Source organism: Aedes albopictus, chromosome 1 (genome assembly GCF_035046485.1).
Source record: "Aedes albopictus strain Foshan chromosome 1, AalbF5, whole genome shotgun sequence".
In the NCBI taxonomy this organism is placed as follows: Eukaryota; Metazoa; Arthropoda; class Insecta; order Diptera; family Culicidae; genus Aedes; species Aedes albopictus.
The window spans coordinates 219,162,857-219,181,838 of NC_085136.1; the positions used below are offsets into that span (position 1 = coordinate 219,162,857).

General features: G+C 39.0%; 1 protein-coding gene across 1 annotated transcript in view; it reads left to right on the forward strand.

Annotated features, from left to right (window-relative positions):
- Positions 1-456: 456 nt before the first annotated feature.
- LOC134285480 (1,5-anhydro-D-fructose reductase-like) overlaps positions 457-18,982 on the forward strand; it is a 28,305-nt gene continuing 9,779 nt past the window's right edge. The window contains exons 1-3 of the mRNA XM_062846285.1: positions 457-740; positions 862-1,042; positions 16,457-16,638. Coding sequence (XP_062702269.1) covers positions 669-740; positions 862-1,042; positions 16,457-16,638 — 435 coding nt within the window. The 5' untranslated portion in view covers positions 457-668. The remainder of the gene's footprint in view (positions 741-861; positions 1,043-16,456; positions 16,639-18,982) is intronic.

Below are 18,982 nucleotides of genomic sequence, written 5' to 3' on the forward strand. Positions count from 1 at the left end.
TCATCGTCTTTGCTGTCTTACCGTGGGCCTCGGCCCCTAATCATAGTTTAAATTTTTAATGCACCAACATGATGAATCAACTAGGGAATCGCGCTACTTGGGCGGTGGCTTCTATATTCGTCTGTTTTCCACTATAACTCAGTCAATCTTGAACCAATTGACACAATTCTTGGAATGCGGTGAGATAGGTAAAGTATCTACCCGTGTACAAAATTTCAAATCAATCGGTTCAAAATTGAACGAGTTACAGTGGAAAACAGACGAAAATAACAGACGAAGAAAACCACCGCCCAAGTAGCGCGATACCCTATTATTGTTATATCCACCCTAGCCCTGTAGAATCCATACAGCGTTTACATGTGCCACGGGTTCCCCCGCGCAGCAAGTAAATAATTAAATGCACCACAAAACTGTGAAGAACGCGAGCTCCCACAGCCGCGGGTGAATGTGTTGTGATCACGCGCGAGACCTGACCTGCCAGTTGCTTACGAATACGCGTCGCGATCGGTTTAACTTTCGGTGGAGCTCCGTCCCATAGCAGTAGGTAGGTAGATAAAGTCCCCAACGAAACAAACTTTGATTCTGTTTGGACTTATCGCGCTGGTGCTGGGTAAACATTTTTCATACACGAATTTCCGGGTTAACGAATTGTGAATCGGTCAAGTGCAATGGCTTGTAAGATGGACATCACATTCGAGAACGGGACAAAGATGCCAGCCCTCGGATTCGGCACATGGCGGGTAAGTTGATAGTTTGATGGGCAGCTTTATGTTAAGTGACTAGTTAATTACACCTCTCTGCTGATGTGAGAAATTTTCAACTCTTCACCTTTTCGTATTGTGTCTCATACATCTACGACAGGCATCAGATGAAGAGGTAGAGAAAGCGCTCAATGAAGCCCTGGAAGCCGGTTATCGTCACATCGATACTGCACCGGTATATCTTAATGAGAAAACCATCGGCAAGGTGCTGAAAGAGTGGATGGATGCCGGAAAGGTGACCCGAGATGAGCTGTTCATTGTGACTAAATTGCCACCTCACGGTAAGTTTTCGACTTGCTTTAAAAAAGTTTATAAAATATAACAAAGACACGTTTCGTGAAATTGCAACGCCCGTTCAGTTTCCTGCTTTACTGCATTATATTCATTGCCTTAAAAGGGACTTTATTCTTGTGAAAATTCGTTTAGTGATAAATGGTTCGGAGGGCCACGTTATTACTCTGAATCACAGTATGAAATACACTAAGGTCTTTTTTACACGGTTTTTTTTTACACGTTTTTTTTCACACGGCTTTTTTTACACGGTTTCGCGAATTAACACGGTTTTTTCAACTTTCTCGCGCTAAGTGTCTAGAAGGGAACTCTTACTAAAAGGAAGAAAGGGGATTTATGGGAAAGGGTTGCAAGGGAGTTGAAAAGTGGTATGAGGTGGAGGCGGATGATGATGTAAGAGGTCTGCTGTAAAGGGATGTGTGGAGGGGAGGGGGTCTGCTTTTTGAAAGGGGGAGGGGGGGGGGTGGTTTAATATATGGGGGGCTAGTAGGGGTTAAATGGCGGTTTTCCTAAAGATGATTTCTGGAGTATGGTTCAGCGTCCTACAGGTCCATGGAGCATAGTTCTGAAGAGAAGTAATTTTCAAGGATATTCTAGGGCATCCTAGAACTTCCGCGAATGAAGGTCTTAAGATCTACAAGCGTAATCGACGGATTGTAGTCACATTACTGATACGGTGCAACATCCTACAGGTCCTAAGAGCATAGTTCTGTAGAGACGTAGTTTTCAAAGATATTCTAAGATCTCCAATAACTTCCGAGAGTACAGGCCTGAAAATCTACGAGCATAATCAATTAATTGTTGCTATATTATTGATGCGGTATAACATTTTACAGGTCCATGGAGCATAGTTCTGAAGAGAAGTAATTTTCAAGGATATTCTAGGGCATCCAAGAACTTCCGCGAGTAGTGGCCTTAAGATCTACAGCGTAATCGATGGATTGTTGTTACATTAATGATACGGTGTAACATCCTAAATGTCCATGGAGCATAGTTCTGAAGAGATGTTGTTTTCAAGGATGTTCTAGGGCATCCAATAACTTACGCGAATAAAGGACTTAAGATCTATAAGCGTAATGGATGGATTGTAGTCACATTACTGATACGGTCAACATCCTACAGGTCCTTAGAGCATAGTTCTGTAGAGACGTAGTTTTCAAAGATATTCTAGGACCTCCAAGAACTTCCGAGAGTTCAGGCCTGAAAATCTACGAGCGTAATCAATTAATTGTTGCTTTATTATTGATGCGGTATAACATCCTACAGGTCCATGGAGCATAGTTCTGAAGAGAAGTAACACAGCGTAATAAAAATTAAATTTTGGTCTGTCTCAAGAGCAAACTTATGTGTCTCTGACAGATTTTGGCCGCTGAATCCGAATCTGGGCTCAGATTTGCTCCAGCACGTCAGAATTTTGAGCTATACCTCAATTTATAGGGCAAAATATGCGATTTTGGGCTTTTTTGACTGCCAATCATTAAGCATGGAAATATTTTTTTAAGTAATCAAAAGGTAAATTGGTCAATTAACCTCTACATTAACGACTCATGCAAAATATTTTGTTTTACCAAATCAAATTTGATAGATTTAAGCATTTTATGCTAGTAAGTAAACTTGCATGCAACTTTCGGAGGGTGACTTGTATGGGAAATGTTGTACCTATCATAAATCGCTTAAAACTATCATATTCGATTTGGTAAAACGAAATATTTTGCATGAGTCGTTGATTTAGATGATAATTGACCAATTTACCTTTTGATTGCTTAAAAAAATATTTCCATGCTTAATGGCTCGCAGTAAAAAAAGCCCAAAATTACATATTTTGCCCTATAAATTTAGGTATATCTCAAAATTCTGACGTGCTGGAGCAAATCTGAGCCCAGATTCGGATTCAGCGGCCCAAAATCTGTCAGAGACACATAAGTTTACTCTTGAGACAAAAAAAATGTTGCGCTGTGTAATTTTCAAGGATATTCTAGGGTATCCAAGAACTTCCGCGAGTAGTGGCCTTAAGATCTACAGCGTAATCGATGGATTGTTGTTACATTAATGATACGGTGTAACATCCTAAATGTCCATGGAGCATAGTTCTGAAGATATGTTGTTTTCAAGGATATTCTAGGGCATCCAATAACTTCCGCGAATAAAGGCCTTAAGATCTACAAGCGTAATGGATGGATTGTAGTCACATTACTGATACGGTGCAACATCCTACAGGTCCTTAGAGCATAGTTCTGTAGAGACGTAGTTTTCAAAGAAATTCTACGACCTCCAAGAACTTCCGAGAGTTCAGGCATGAAAATCTACGGCCGTAATCAATTAATTGTTGCTATATTATTAATGCGGTATAACATCCTACAGGTCCATGGAGCATAGTTCTGAAGAGAAGTAATTTTCAAGGATATTCTAGGGCATCCAGTGACTTCCGCGAATAAAGGCCTTAAGATCTACAAGCGTAATCGATGGATTGTAGTCACATTATTGATACGGTGTAATATCCTACAGGTCCATGGGGCATAGTTCCGAAGAGAAGTAATTTTCAAGGATATTCTAGGGAAACCAAGAACTTCCACGGCCTTAAGATCTACAAGCGTATCGATGGATTGTAGTCACTTTACTGATACGGTGTAACATCATACAGGCCCATGGAGCATAGTTCTGTAGAGAAGTAATTTTCAATGATATTCTAGGGCATCCAAGAACTTCCGCGAGTAGTGGCATTCAGATCTACAGCGTAATCGATGGATTGTTGTTACATTACTGATACGGTGTAACATCCAACATGTCCATGGATTGATTGATTGATTTGTCTTTATTAAAGAGACTTTCAGCCCTTGGCTGGTTCGCCATGTCCATGGAGCATAGTTCTGAAGAGATGTTGTTTTCAAGGATATTCTAGGGCATCCCAAAACTTTTGCGAATAAAGGCTTTAAGATCTACAAGCGTAATCGATGGGTTGTAGTCACATTACTGATACGGTGTAACATTCTACAGGCCCATGGAGCATAGATGTTGTTTTCAAGGTTATTCTAGGGCATCCACGAACTTCCTAGAGCATGCCCAAGTAACCATGACGCTGGATATAGAGCATTAATTTCGCTTTATAGTATATTATATGACATGCGATATAAAGTTGTTTTGTTGCCCGTGTAGCTGCCGGCTTAGAATAGCACTACGGACCACCTGTTCCGGGGGTAAAAGTCCACCGAACAGGTAACCCCAATCCAAGGTGTCAGGCGACCCGTACTGAGGGATGAATGGTTGAGAGGGTTTAAAAGATGCTCGATCTTTAACGGAGTCCGTAGCGTGGGTAGATCGCCTTTTTGGGTTGCGTTGCGGTGATAGATCTACCTAACCGAAATCTAGTGTCGTCCTATTTTTCAATTTTGGAATATGTGTTCTGGTAATTAAAGGCATTATAGTATTTAGTCCTTGCTACTGGTGTTGTGATGACTTCCAGTCTTTGAATAAAACTAAGTTTACCAACTTTACTTTGCATTTAGTTAAAAACCTCACCATCTGAGGCTAAACTCAATGAAAAGGAAATCAAATTGTGTTAGGAATTCATGTAAGTACTAACTCTTCGAAGACTGGAAAGTGCTAGTACGCAAGGAACATTCTAGAATCCTTATTACTGAACATTTGTTCCATTATTGGAATGGTATTGCTGCTAATGTTAGAACCCGGGTCATCTTACTGGGGAGAATTTAGTGGTAAACAAGGGTGATGCTAGGTTTCCGATGCATGGCCAATTATCAGTGCTCTTGTTTTGTTTTCTATAAGAAAGAAATTTCCAAGAAAGCAAAACAAAAACTGTATCAAAATCGATACTTTGTTGCCCTTCAATGGCAATTGAGTAATGCGACATGCACTACACTAAGGATACGGGTAATGTCACAATTAGATCTAAAAACTGGTCGCAGTGACAGACCCGAACAGGAAAAAAAAGTTGTTTTGTCATATAGGTACCAATGAAGTAGGTTTAAAGTCGAAACTGGCGCTACTATTGTTGGTTTAAAGCAAGCTTTACTGTCGCGATTGCTAAAGCATATAAAATGCTTGTATCATATATCTAATGCAATGAAATAGTATGGAATGCATACTTAATGCATCATGTCAACAAAAGAAAATAAGTATTTTTTCATTTTTCTGTCTATTTTTATCTTCTCATACCTGTTCCGATATTCTCACACTGATGTTTTTTATTCTATTTCGGGAATTGAACCTAGACTGCTGAAACTGGACCGCGATGAAACTCTGACGCGCTAACGCTGTGCTACGACTACCATGTATTTTGCACCTGGAAAAATGCGCAACATAAAGTAACGTATACTCAGCTCGTGCTTTATTGAGTTGTGTTTTCAGCAGTTCTAAAAAGTTGTGCTAGGGCCTGAATGCCATCAGTTATCTTACTCTCCCAAATCCATTCGAAGTTCTTGGAGGTTCTAGATCACTTTTGGAAATTATTTCTCTAAAGAACTACTCCCTGGACCTGTAGGATGCTACACTGTATCAGTAATGAGACAATAAACCATTGATAACGCTTGTAGATATTGAGGTCTTTACTCATGGAGGTTCTTGGAAGACCTAGAACATCTGTGGAAATTAGTTCCTTACAGAAAAATGGTTCATGGACCTGTAGCATGTAACAACGTTTTAGAAATGTAACAACCATCCATTGATTACGCTTGTAGATCTTAAGGCCTTTACTCGCAGAAGTTCTTGGAGCTCCTAGATCATCTTTGGAAATTATTTCTCTACAGAACTATGCACCCTGGACCTGTAGGACGCTATACTATATCAGTAATGTGGCAACACACCATTGATAACGTTTGTAGATCTTAAGGCCTTTACTTGCGGAAGTTCTTGGAGGTCCTAGATCATGTTTGGAAATTATTTCTCTACAGAACTAGGCTCCCTGAACCCGTTGAACGCTAAACTGTATCAGTAATGTGACAATAAACCATTGATAACGCTTGTAGATATTCAGGTCTTTAAACATGGAAATTCTTGGAGGACCTAGAACATCTGTGGAAATTAGTTTCTTACAGAAAAAACCTGTAACATGTTACAACGTATTAGAAATGTAACAACATTCCATTGATTACGCTTGTAGATCGTAAGGCCTTGACTCATGGAAGTTCTTGGAAGTCCTAGATCACCTTTGGAAACTATTTTTCTGCATAACTATGCTCCCTAGACCTGTAGGACACTACACTGTATCAGTAATGTGACAACAAACCATTGATAACGCTTGTAGATCTTCAGGTCTTTACTCATGGAAGTTCTTGGAGGACCTAGAACATCTATGAAAATTAGTTCCTTACAGAAAAATTGTTCATGGACCTGTAGCATGTTACAACGCATTAGAAACGTAACAACAATTTATTGAGTACGCTTGTAGATCTTCAAGCCTTAACTCGCGGAAGTTCATGGAAGACCTAGCATATCTTTAGAAATGAATACTCTTCAGTACAATGTTCAATGGACCTCTGGAATGTTACAACGCATCGGTAATGTAGCAAGAAACCATTGGCTATGTTTGTAGATCTATTGGCCTTTACTCGCGGAAGTTCTCGGAGATCAAAATTGGAGGTCATGTTTGAAAATTATTTATTTACAGAACAATGCTCCGTAGACCTGTAGGATGTTGAACAGTATCAGTGATGTAACAACAACCAATCGATTACGCTCGTAGATATTAAAGCCTTTACTCGCGAAAGTTCCTGGGTGTCCTGGAACATCTTTCTCTACACCACCTTGCTCCGTGGACCTGTAACACCCCAAAATATCCGTTGCGATCTTCCTTAATAATAATATGCACTCTGCTCCCCATAACACATGCCACTACTACCACCCCTCCCCCCTTCCTTATCAACTCTCTAAAACAAACCTCGAATGTCTGGAAGTGAGGACATTTCAAATATTTTCAGATTTCCCCCAGTTTTTTTTACACGGATTCGCGAATTAGCACGGTATTTTTTTACACGGTTTCTCAAATTAACACGGTTTTTTTTTACACGGTTTCGCGAATTAACACGGTTTTTTTTTTACACGGGACGTATCCCCCGAGGAAATCCTGGAGGTATCACGGGGAAAATATTATAGAAATTCCTTGAGTGATGCTAGGACACTTCCAAAAATTTTTGCTGGAATTTCCTATGCAATTACACCTAAGATTTCTACAAAAAATCCTGCTGTATTTCCTCCAGATATTTCTTCAAAATGCTCTGCTGTGATTCCTTCAGGGATTTCTACAAGGATTCCTTCAGAATTTTTTCATAGAATTTACCCAGTAAATCCAGCTGATATCCACTTGAAATTCTTGCGGAAATTGCTCCAGGAATGTTGCTGGTATGCATTCAGGAATTTCTGGAGCAATGCACCTGGAAGTCTTTCTGGGATTTCGAAGGAAATTCTTTTTGAGAGGATTTTCAAGAAGAGTACTTGTAGGACACTTAAGCAGAAACTCTTAAAGAGAGAAATCTGTAAAAAAAAAGGATGAGGAATTTCTATAGCAATCCTATACAAGAATCTATATGGGAGAGAAACCTCTGGAGCAATCGAAGCAGAATTTTTCCTTCACCCATTTGTGGAGGTACTCCAAGAGGATTTTCTCAAAGATTTCTGTATGAATTCCTCCAAGAGATTTTCTTAGGTTCTCCACGGATTTTTCCAAGAGTTTATTCAGGAATTCCTGTATTGCCCTTCTAAGCATATCTGTCCCATGTTGTTTTGCATTCTAGCCGCATTTTTCTCAGTAATAGAGCCATTTGGAGTTAATGTGATATTTTTAACTTTTTACATCACAAACGAATATTCCACGATAACGTTAAGCATCTTTCTGACATTGATTTTAGGAAAAAAAAACTTAAGTTAGAGCAGTGGGACAGCATGCGTAGAAAAACAACATGGTACAGATATGCTTAGAACGGCAGCCTAGGTAGTCCTCTAAGAGTGCCCACTGGGATTCCTGCAGAAGTCCCGCCTGTGATTTCTACAGGGATTTAAAAAAATCTCCACAAATTCTTCTTGGAAATTCCTCAGGAATGTCTACTGTGTTTCCTTCCGGAATTTATCCAAGAATTTCTCTTGAATTACCTCTAGAAATTCTTGCTGGAATTTCTCCAATTATTCCAATCATTGCTATTATTCATCCAGGAATCCCTGCTGTAACTTCTCTATGGATTCCTCAAGAAATTCACCCAGTGTTTTTTTTCTCAGGGATTCTTTTGGAATTCCTCTAACGATGCTTCTAGGAATTTCATTTCATATTCTCACAGAAAATCCTCTTCAAATTCCTTTGAAAATTTATGTTGGAATTGCTTCTGGAATGCTCCTGGGATTTTCTCCAAGTATTTGTGGCGAGAAACCTCCCAAAAGTCTTGCTGGGATTCTTCAAGCAGTTTCTGCTGAAACCCTCCAGAAATCTTCAAGGACTCCTAAGAATGATAACTGCTAAAAGACCATCTGCAAATGCTTGAGAAATATCAGCAACAATGCTTGGATAAATCCTGGCAGGAATTCATGCAGCAATAATTTCTTTAGGTATTCCGAAAGGAATTCTTGGAGGAAGCTTTGGAGGAATCCTTTGAGAAATCCCAACAAAAACTTAACTCTGATTACGCTTGACCCCACCAGGATTGTATGGAAAACCCAGAAAAAAATCATGAAATCATGAAATGCCAAAAAAGTTCTTGGATGAACCCTTGCTAAAAAGTTTGGAGGAATCTAAAAAACACCCTGGAGAAATCCTCGGAAAGATCTTTGAATATCTTAAACTATCCTTGGAGAAATCATTGGAGGAACTTTTGCAGGAACTTTTCGAAAAATCCCCGGAAGAATCCTTGAAAGTATTTCTTCAGCATTCACAGCAGGGATTTCTAGAGAACCTCATCAGGCATTCCTGGAGGCAATCCAGAAGAAGGCTTTGGAGAAATCCTTTCGGAATTCCTTCAGAGCCTTCCTGTGATTCGTCCAAGGATTTCTCCAAAGATGTCTCTATGGATTCCTATATAGAAGTTGCCTAGGATTTCTTTGTGAACTCTTGATAGAGCATTTTTAAAGTATTTTCTGCTGGGATTTCTCCAGTAATTGCTGTTGGGAATACTCCAGGAGGATCCCCAGCAGAATTTGCTTGAGGAATCCTAGCAAACTTCCTTATGGATTCTATCCGAAACCACTGAATAAATCTCTGCAGTATACTGGTCTGTGGCGTAGCCCAGGGGGGGGGGGGGGTTGGTTAAGGTGTTATCCGGAACTACTTGCCCCGTCTTTAATCTCGTTCTTTCTCGTGTTTATCAAGGAGAACGAGTTATCAAAAACCAGATTAATCGACCTAGTGGTGATCGTGCCTTTCTCGTCAAATATGTACCTACTCATGATCTTTCCGTCGACGTTAGCCGAAATGTTCCTGAATCCTGAGAACATTTCATATAGAAAAGCAACAATTTTAACAAAGCCATCATAGATTTGAGAAACTTATTGATTGCACACATTCCGATGTTATGTTCAACGACAAAACAGAGCCGACAAATATCAGACCTCTCAGTTGACTACTTGACTACCTTAACTTTATTCAAAATCACAGATCATTTACGATCTTTGACAAAGTTTTTTTCACTACACTTTCGGCTATATTTTATTATTCTTGGTTACATGATTCATGTAAAAGTTGACCTCCTTATGAGAAAAATACACAAAAGGGATTTTTTTTACATTCCATTCGCAATGAGAAGAGCGAGGGCTCAACCAGCCGCACCCAAATTGTGAGCAGTAATTTTAGACGCAAAAGGCATTCGAAAAACTTTATTTGGTGTTGATGCGATCAAATTATTATTTTCCCATTAATGGTTGATCCATCCTACTATATATTTACACCGCACGAATCTGAAATGGTGTGATTTGATGAGATTGCTTGTCAGCGTCGGTGGTGTAGTGGTAAGCGTGGTTGCCTCTCACCCCAGTCGGTCGGGGTTCAATTCCCGTCGACGCCGATGGGGTTTTCTGAGACATAAAATCCGTGATCACGCCTTCCCTCGGATAGGAATTAAAGCCGTAGGTTCCGGCCCATGTGTTGATGGGTTCGATATGTAAGGTCCTCAGGTGTGGTGGCTGTCTTCCTGTGGCGTCGGAATTTAAGGCTTAGCTCCTAGACCCAGCCGACGTAAAACACAACTGGCGCCGAACGGTGCTAGTTGGCCAGAAAAAAAGAAAGATGAGATTGCTCTGGTCACGATTTTGATCTCTTGCACATATGAAGACTTCGACAATTTCTTAACTTTTAATCTTACCCAAAGATTTCCAGGCTATAAAAAAATTCACGATTTGATTTATCGCTAACATTGATTTTGTTCACTTTCATGATTCCGCTATTTGATGTGCCACATGCATGGGTTTGGTTAAATTTTACGTTTGACCACTTCCGACGGGAAGCCTGGAACGCATTCCATGACACTATCGATTGTCCCAAATATGGTCTCAGACTGTTTCTTGTCTGTTCATCAGGTTACCTAAGAAGCCGCGGATTGATGTGTTGAATGCATGCGTTGACATTTGATCAATTCCGGCGGGACACTCGGAACCCGTTTCGGATCACTACCGGTCGCTTTTAATGTGATCTGAGGCTATTTTCTTGCTAACCCTTCGATAATTAATTGAAAAAACCGCGATTTTATGTGTCGCATGCATGATTTTGCTCCACTTCTCTATTTAATTACTTCTGCTGGAACACCCGCAACCGATTTCGGAACACTATTATGTACTAGTATTAGATGTGGCGTGCGACTATTTTCTTGCTGATCGTTCATCAGCCGCTATGGTTTGGTTCCCTTCTATATTCTACCACTTCTGGCGGAACACTCGTTCTGGAACACTACTGGTTCTCCCAAATAAGGCCTGAGACTTTTTGCTGGCTAACTATTCATTGGGCTATTGAAATAGCCTCGATTTGATGCGGCGCATGCATAGGTTCAGACTTTTATATTTGACCACTTACGACGGGACCAAAATCGGTTCCCGGAATCGACCTGTTATCCCAAATAAGTTTGGGCATATTTTCTTGCTAACCGTTCATCAGGTAACCTTATAAATCATTTGATATATCGCATGTATTGGTTTTCTTGTACATTTGACCTTATCCGGCGATACACCCGGTATCGGTTCCGTAACACAATGATATGGTCTGAGACTAATTTCTTGCCACCTGTTCATCATGTTACCTTAAATTAGATCCCTTATGTGGTCTTAGCCAACTTCCTTGATTACTGGTTATCAGGTTATTAAAAAAGCCTGAAAAAAGTGATTTGACGTGTCGCATGCATGAGTTTAGTTCATTTCTACATATGGCCTCTTCCGAAGGGACACAAGGAACCGGTTCCAGAACACTACCGGTTCAGATATGGTTAGAGACTATTTTCTTGCCAACCGTTTATTAGGTTACCAAAAAATGCCGTTCTTTGATGTGTCGTATGCATTGGTTAGGTTCACTATTATATTTAGCCACTTCCAGCAAGACATCCGGAACCGGTTCCAGTACACTATCAGTTCAGATATGGTCTGAAACTATTTTCTAAATAACCGGTCATCAGGTTATTGGAAAAGCTGTGATTTGATGTGTCGCATGCATGGGTTTGGTTCACTATTATATTTGGCCACTTCCGGCGGGACACCCGGAACCGGTTCCGGAACACTACCGGTTCATATATGGTCTGAGACTATTTTCTTGCCAACCGTTAATTAGGTTATCAAAAAAAGTCGCGCTTCGATGATGGGGTTGGTTTGGTTAACTATTTTGGTCACTTTCGGCGGGACATCCGGAATCGCTTCCGGAACACTACCGGTTCAGATATGGTCTGAGACTATTTTCTTGCTAACCGTTCATCGAATTATCGAAAATGCCACAGTTTGATGTGTCGTATGCATGGGTTTGGTGCATTTTCATGTCTAGCCCCTTGCAGGGGTTCCAGTACGGAACACCTAAATGGCCACAACTCCGGAACGGCTGGACCGATCCGAACCATTTTCAATAGGAAACAATGGGACCAGATTCCGTGTCGAATGAATCGTTGGTCATTTAAATCGGTTGAGGTTTACTGCCAAAAAGTGAGTGTTTTTGTTCACACACATACACACATACACACATACATACTAGCGTGCTTCAAAAAATCGTATTTGCTCCACACTGCTTACGCGATTCGTCACCTGATTCTATGCCTTCTCCAAAAAATTGAGCTCATTTGGTTGAAAATTGAGACTTCACAAGCCCTTCAAAGTTTGTATGGGAATTACTATGGAAAACGATGTTTTTCATACAATGGACCGTATTATTTCCCCAAGTGTCCTAGAACGATAGTTGATCCTTGGTACTTCAAGGTTACACTATTAGCTACAACTTTGTCGAAGACTTCATTGAAATCGCATGCCTCATTCATTAGTAATTTCCATACAAACTTTGAAGAGCTTGTGCAGTCTCAAAGTTTAATCAAATGAGCTCAATTTTTGGAGAAGGCATATAATCTGGTTACGAATCGAATAAGCGGTGTGGAGCAAAAATTATTTTTTGAACCACGCTAATACCTACACACAGACATCATCTCAATTCGTCGATCTGAGTCGATTGATATATGTGACTCGAGTTTTCTATCAAAAAGTCATTTTTGGAGTGAACATATAAAGCAAAGAGAAAGGCTGCTTACGCAGTGACCATAATTGCGTGAAGTAATCCATTTCCATTTCCCTCATTCCTGTAGGAATGCTACGTCTCCTTTAGAAATTTATTCAAAATTCCACCAGCGATTTCTTCAAGAACACCATCCACCACCATCCACCATCATTAGGTGGATTAATCACAAAAATGAAAATTCAAAAATAAAGAGTTTGATATACAGGGGATAGACAAAATGATCGGGACAGGCAAAATTTGCCCTTCTCAAAAAAATGTCCAATAACTGTAACTTTTTAAAAAGTGCATCAAATATTCTCAAATTTTCACTGTAACTTGATCAACTAGTTGTGTATCAGTGAAGAAAATTTGGAAATGATCGGACTATTCTGCACGAAGTTATAAAGATTCTAGAAAAAGGCATTATTATGCGATAGCCAACATTGAGCTGTTATATCTCCCGATTCAATGAACCGCATGCAATGAAATTTTGACCATTTATGACTTATATAATGAGCTTTGAAAAAAAATTGACTTACACCGTGTCCAATAAGTTCTCATACAAAATCAAATTGAATTAATTTCACATCTGTAATTAGGATTTTCAAAGTAAATATGTTTATTGAAAGGCCAACTAACACTGATCAAATACAGCATATGTTTTGGAATTATTTGTTCTTTATCCTTCTCTACTGATCGCTTATGTGTCGTAAGTCCATTTCAGCTGGCACGCACGCCTTTTCATTGGTATTTTGTCTCATTTTAACGAGTAATGGTTTTACGTTGAAACAAATTAGGTTCCTGTCCTCACAATTGCTAGTAGCAACTATGACCAGAAGAGAAAGAAATATAAGATCCTGTATAGGTGAAGCATGAAGCCGTTTTAATTTGTACAAAATAATACGTAAATTAAGCATAAATGGCCATTTATTTGTTTTAATGATATTTGTTGTGTTAAAAAAGCATGGATGCATTTTGTATTGTTCTTTCACACACTTCTCACTACTAAAACATGCTTGTATTCCTATTGTGGTAAATTTAGTCCAAAATTTACGTTTTATGATGATTATGTTTAATATAACGGTCATTTTCAAGTTCAGTTGAGCTATCTTGCAATTTTTTCCCATATCATCACTAAAATTGTATTGTTTTAGCCTTAGTATATCCATTTGGTACAATACATGAGATACAAACTCAAAATTTACCCTTATGGACTCATTTTAGCAACCGTAGAATGAGAAACTTTTCGAACATTTTTCTTGCGTGCCAGAGTACAAGGATTTCAGAAAACGGAAGTGTACTTCTAGGCTTAAAAAAACAAATAGAAAATAATTTTATTCTCATCCGTATGCTTCATTTAATCAGCATTATGTGGCCCTTCAATACATGTATTCATTTTTTTAATATGAATCACAGATGTGAAATAAAATTATATTATCTAAATTTGTATTTTGTATGAGAACTTATTGGACACGGTGTAAGTTAAAATTCTTAACACGCAAGAAAATTATAACGATTCAGGCCTCATTTTCAGGTTAAACTTATCATTCGAGCCATTGAGTAATCGTGAACGTAAAAAATGTACTCTGTCACTTTTGAACTTTTGAACCATATGGTACACTATTTTATAAGTTGTACTTAAGAGTTTAAAAACAATGTAACAATCCATTGGACGATTGATTGAACGACTTAAAGTTCTAATTTAATTTGACGGTATGTAATTATACATGGAGATAATGAAGAGGGCAGATTTGATAAAAATTCAACGCGAAGTTGATGCATTTCTGAACTGGTGTCTAAAAGCTTGCTTGATATAAATGTTAAAGTGTTACATTATAAGGGAGACTGAGGAGACTTGATCCCTTTTTCTTAATTTTCCCTGAAACTTTAAGAAAAAACACAAAACTAGATCCGATTTCCGTTCACAATGGCAGGTAAACATCTATTGCAAGTTAATACACAACAGAAGGCCTTTAAATTATTGTTGAAGTTTTCAAAACTGTGTTTTTATGGAGGCATGTCCTATGATTTTATTTTCCAAAAATGGGTGACACTTGATCCCCCATTGAGCACATGGTTTATTTCAAGGGAAAATAATTCCAGAGTCTTCCTATTCATTTTCTTTTCGAGTTTTCTTGTATTTTCGATGAACATGGAGTGTTTGAAATTGTAAGATTTCCTTAAATTTTTAAGGATATGCCGTATTTTCAAAATGGGTAGACTTGATCCCCCTTTTCTTGGTTTGTACTAAAGTTATAATTATCTGACACATTTTATCGTTGAATAGACTAGAATTCCAAGTAAATAGAGGCTTCCGAATAGAATTATATTTTTCACATGTATAATGTATGTGTAATCCTCGAGGGGTCAAGTCTCCTCATGTCACTGTTGTGTATACTAAGCCGAATAATTTAAAATATGTTAAGGCTTTTTACGGCATCATCAGCATCGGTAGCCATGTTGGAAATGTGGCTCGAAATTTTAAAGTGATAATTCTCTGCCACCAAAGCCAATATTCGTATGAAAATATAAATTAAAAAAATATAAATAGAAATATGCTCACTCGCAGTGATTGCGATGATACTTTTTCTGATACGTTGCTGCAGAATTGACAGTTTTTTATCACTTCAAAAACGCGAGGCAAACAATCATTGAAAAGCAAAGGGTCAATGATTCGTTTGAAAGCATAGTGAAGCATCATGACACCTTAACAACAGCCTTATTTGGATAAAAAAGTTTGAAAGTATTTTAATTAAACTAGGGAAGTGGAACCATCTCGGCAGGGGTCCTATTTTGGGCACTTTTCTGCTGTAACTCAGCCAATTCTGAACCAATTGACACAATTTTTGGAACGCGATGAGATACGTATAGTATCTAGCCGTGTACAAAATTTCAAGTAAATTGGTTTGGAATTGTCTGAGTTATAGCGAAGAGTGCCCAAAATACCGGCTGCTGCCCAAGTGGTTCGCTACCCTATGTGCTGTAAAATTTTGACACGATTTGGTTCAATTTTCACAAAGTTATTGAGATTTTTCAGAATCGTCTAAAAGATTTCTGAAGGACTGAAAACAAACCATCAGCCGTTAAAAAATAATGCAATGTACAATCGAAATCACTTGTAGCCAAAACATAGTCGTTTGTCCAGGAGTAGTTTTGGAAAAATTATGCTAGAAGAAAAATGTTTTTGATTCCGAGAAAATATGGGGGGAACAAGTCTCCCCCCTGATTGTTGGTTAATGAAGCTGTTGTACGAAATTTGAGTGTATTACTGGATTACAAGCTTTCATTTGTAGATCATTCATAAATCACAAAACATAATTCAGCTCTAATCACAACGAACATCATACTATAAACGGTCCAATGAGCTTATTAATGAATATTTATAACAAACTAGCTGTACCCGGCAAACTTTGTCCTGCCTACTGCGTTTTTTTACGTTTTAAGTCTTTAACCAAGTGCCCGTTCAAAATGTATGAAGAATGGATTTTCAAAAACTCTCAATTTGTGTATGTTTTATGGCTCATAAACCTTCCTTGGGTGGAAGCTAACAGAACAAAACTAAGACGACCCAAATCGGATCCACCGTTCGCAAGTTATGGGCGGTCCCACGTATGCCACTACATTTTTATATATATAGATACTGTGAAATAATTGATTTAACTATGTATGTCAAGACCGTTATAAATAAATAAATAGATTGGATTGAATTGTATTTCTTTTTACCCCAAACTCTCTCAACAAGGAACACGAGCCAGCACGGTAGAAAAATTCCTTCGGAAGTCGTTGGACGATCTACAGTTGGAGTACGTGGATTTGTATCACGTTCACGTGCCGTTCACCGTGCCGGAGGTTGACGGTCCATTCCTGGTGGAAGATGGACTGATCGTACTGGAAACGACAACGGATCATGTCGCACTGTGGAAGGTAGGTCAATATAAACTTCACCCCTTTTGAAGGTACATAGCTTGTAAACAGGGTAGAACTTGCATTCGAGGGGAAAGGAACAGGAGGCGTGGCTAACCGGTTTAGCACGATTATATCAGAAGGGTCGCAGGGAAAAGAATTCAATTCCTACCCTTCTCACGATTATGGCAAACGTAGACGCTAGTTGTAGAATGGAGATTGGTAGTATTAATACTGGATAAGTAATAGATAGCGTAAATTGGAATTAATTATTTAAGTGATTGTGCATTATGCATATGCATTAGGCTGGACCAAAATTCATGAAAATTCAAAATCAAAACCTTAAAACCTTGTGGTGAAATATCTTGATTTGCAAAAACATTTTACTCTGCGTTTTAACCAAGTTCACCAACCAACCACGGACCACCTGTTCCGGGGGTAAAAGTCCACCAAACAGGTAACCCCAATCCAAGGTGTCAGGCGACCCGTGCTGAGGGATGAATGGTTGAGGGGGTTTAAAATATGCTCGATTTTTAACGGAGCCCGTAGCGTGGGTAAGATCACCTTTTTGGGTTGCGTTGCGGCGAAAGATCTACCAAACCGAACCCTAGTCCTAACTGCTTCCAGCTAGTGGAGCAGCACATTTGAGTAATCAAAGGAAAACACTTTGGTCCTTATTACATTTCACACCTTGTTGAAAGTGATAGGTCTCGGTTTTGGGTGTGGCCGAGATGGATCTTGAAACAAGGAAAAATGGGCTAGTATTCCTAATCCACAGAGAAACAGACGTAACACTTAGAACAAACTTCATCAAAAATCATCGTCACGAAAACATAATCGCGCAATGCTAAATGTACTGTGCTTGGACGGGCCGCCACTAGATGGCGGTAGTGAGCAAACGTCAAACAGGAGCAAAAACGATGCCAGCGCCGCGAGTGGCCAATCGACCTACTACTGAATATTTGAATTACACGTTAAAAAGGTGATCGATGGGAAGCGATGAGAGTGTGACGTCTGTTTCTCTGTGCCTAATCTTTTATTCGGTGTTCACTGGTTTGAAACAGAAAGGACTAGGGTTCCGATGCATGGTCAATATCGGTATCATTTCTTGACGTTCTCGTTAAGGGATCCGATTTTGACTGAAAAAGGAGCGTGTTAAAAGCGGAACCTATCAATCAGAATCCTTCCTTGCGATTATGTTGAAAATGACTACTGTAACAAAACCGAATACTTTATAACTTCTCAATGGTGATAAAGTAATACGACATGCACTATACAAAGGACACGGGGTATACCACAATAGATCAAAATAGTGGTCGCAGTGATTATGTCCCGAACAGAGAAAAAAACCAAGTTCAATCGAAAACCTAGGCCACCTAGATTGAATGCATGCATTTTTTTCATGCAATTCCGTTTGGACAGAAGGCTTCCGTGGTCAGATTGAATTGATATAATTTCATAATTATTATGCCCTGAAATACTGCTGCTATATTATATTTAAACTGCAACAAGTAGTTGGCAGATTGGTTTAAATACCTAATGAGATTACAATCATATTATAAAAACTATTGCATCATACTCATCTAATTCCGTTTGTCTCGAGTTCGTCGAAAGTCGATGGTGTTATAGAGCAACTATGGGAAGTAGAGGGTAAAAGAATAGATAAAGTAATCAATTTCTTTTCCGTGTTCCACTTTCTGTATGCAAATGAAGAACAACTAACAACGATGACCGTACCACATATGAACATATGCGCCAAAAGGGTTTTTAATAATTCACTCTCCACCACACATAAACCTGAGAACCGATATTGACCTTCTGCTGAGTCACGGAAATTATGGTCGTTAAACTGATTAGGGAAAAGTAGGCCCACCAAAGAAAAGATTTAATTGGATTCTATTTCCTGCGCATACATTAATTATGATATCGGTTTAGAAATCATATGTCTTTGTTTTTTTTTTCTTCGTCGTGTCGTAGCTGTGCAACTTGGATGGAGCCTACTGCTCTGTTCAGTGTAATGTACTAAGGTATTTTTTCAGAGACGAACCAGCCAAGGACTGAAAGTTTCTAAAGATAAATCAAAATAATAGTTATTTATGCAACAAGTTGCAAAATGATGATTTTTTCAGTACGAGTCGTACATTTATCCAACGAGGCTTGTCTCGTTGGATGAAAACGACGAGTGCTGAAAAAATCGAGTTTTGAAACGAGTTGTGTATGGTGGTGTGGTGGTGGTTAGGGGCTGTTTAGTGGAGGGGGATTAATACATGGGGGGCTAGGGAGGTTAAATGGGGGTTTTCCTGAAGGTAATTCCTGGAGTATTGTTAAGAACAAATTAAAAGATGTTCTAGATCTAGGTTATCCA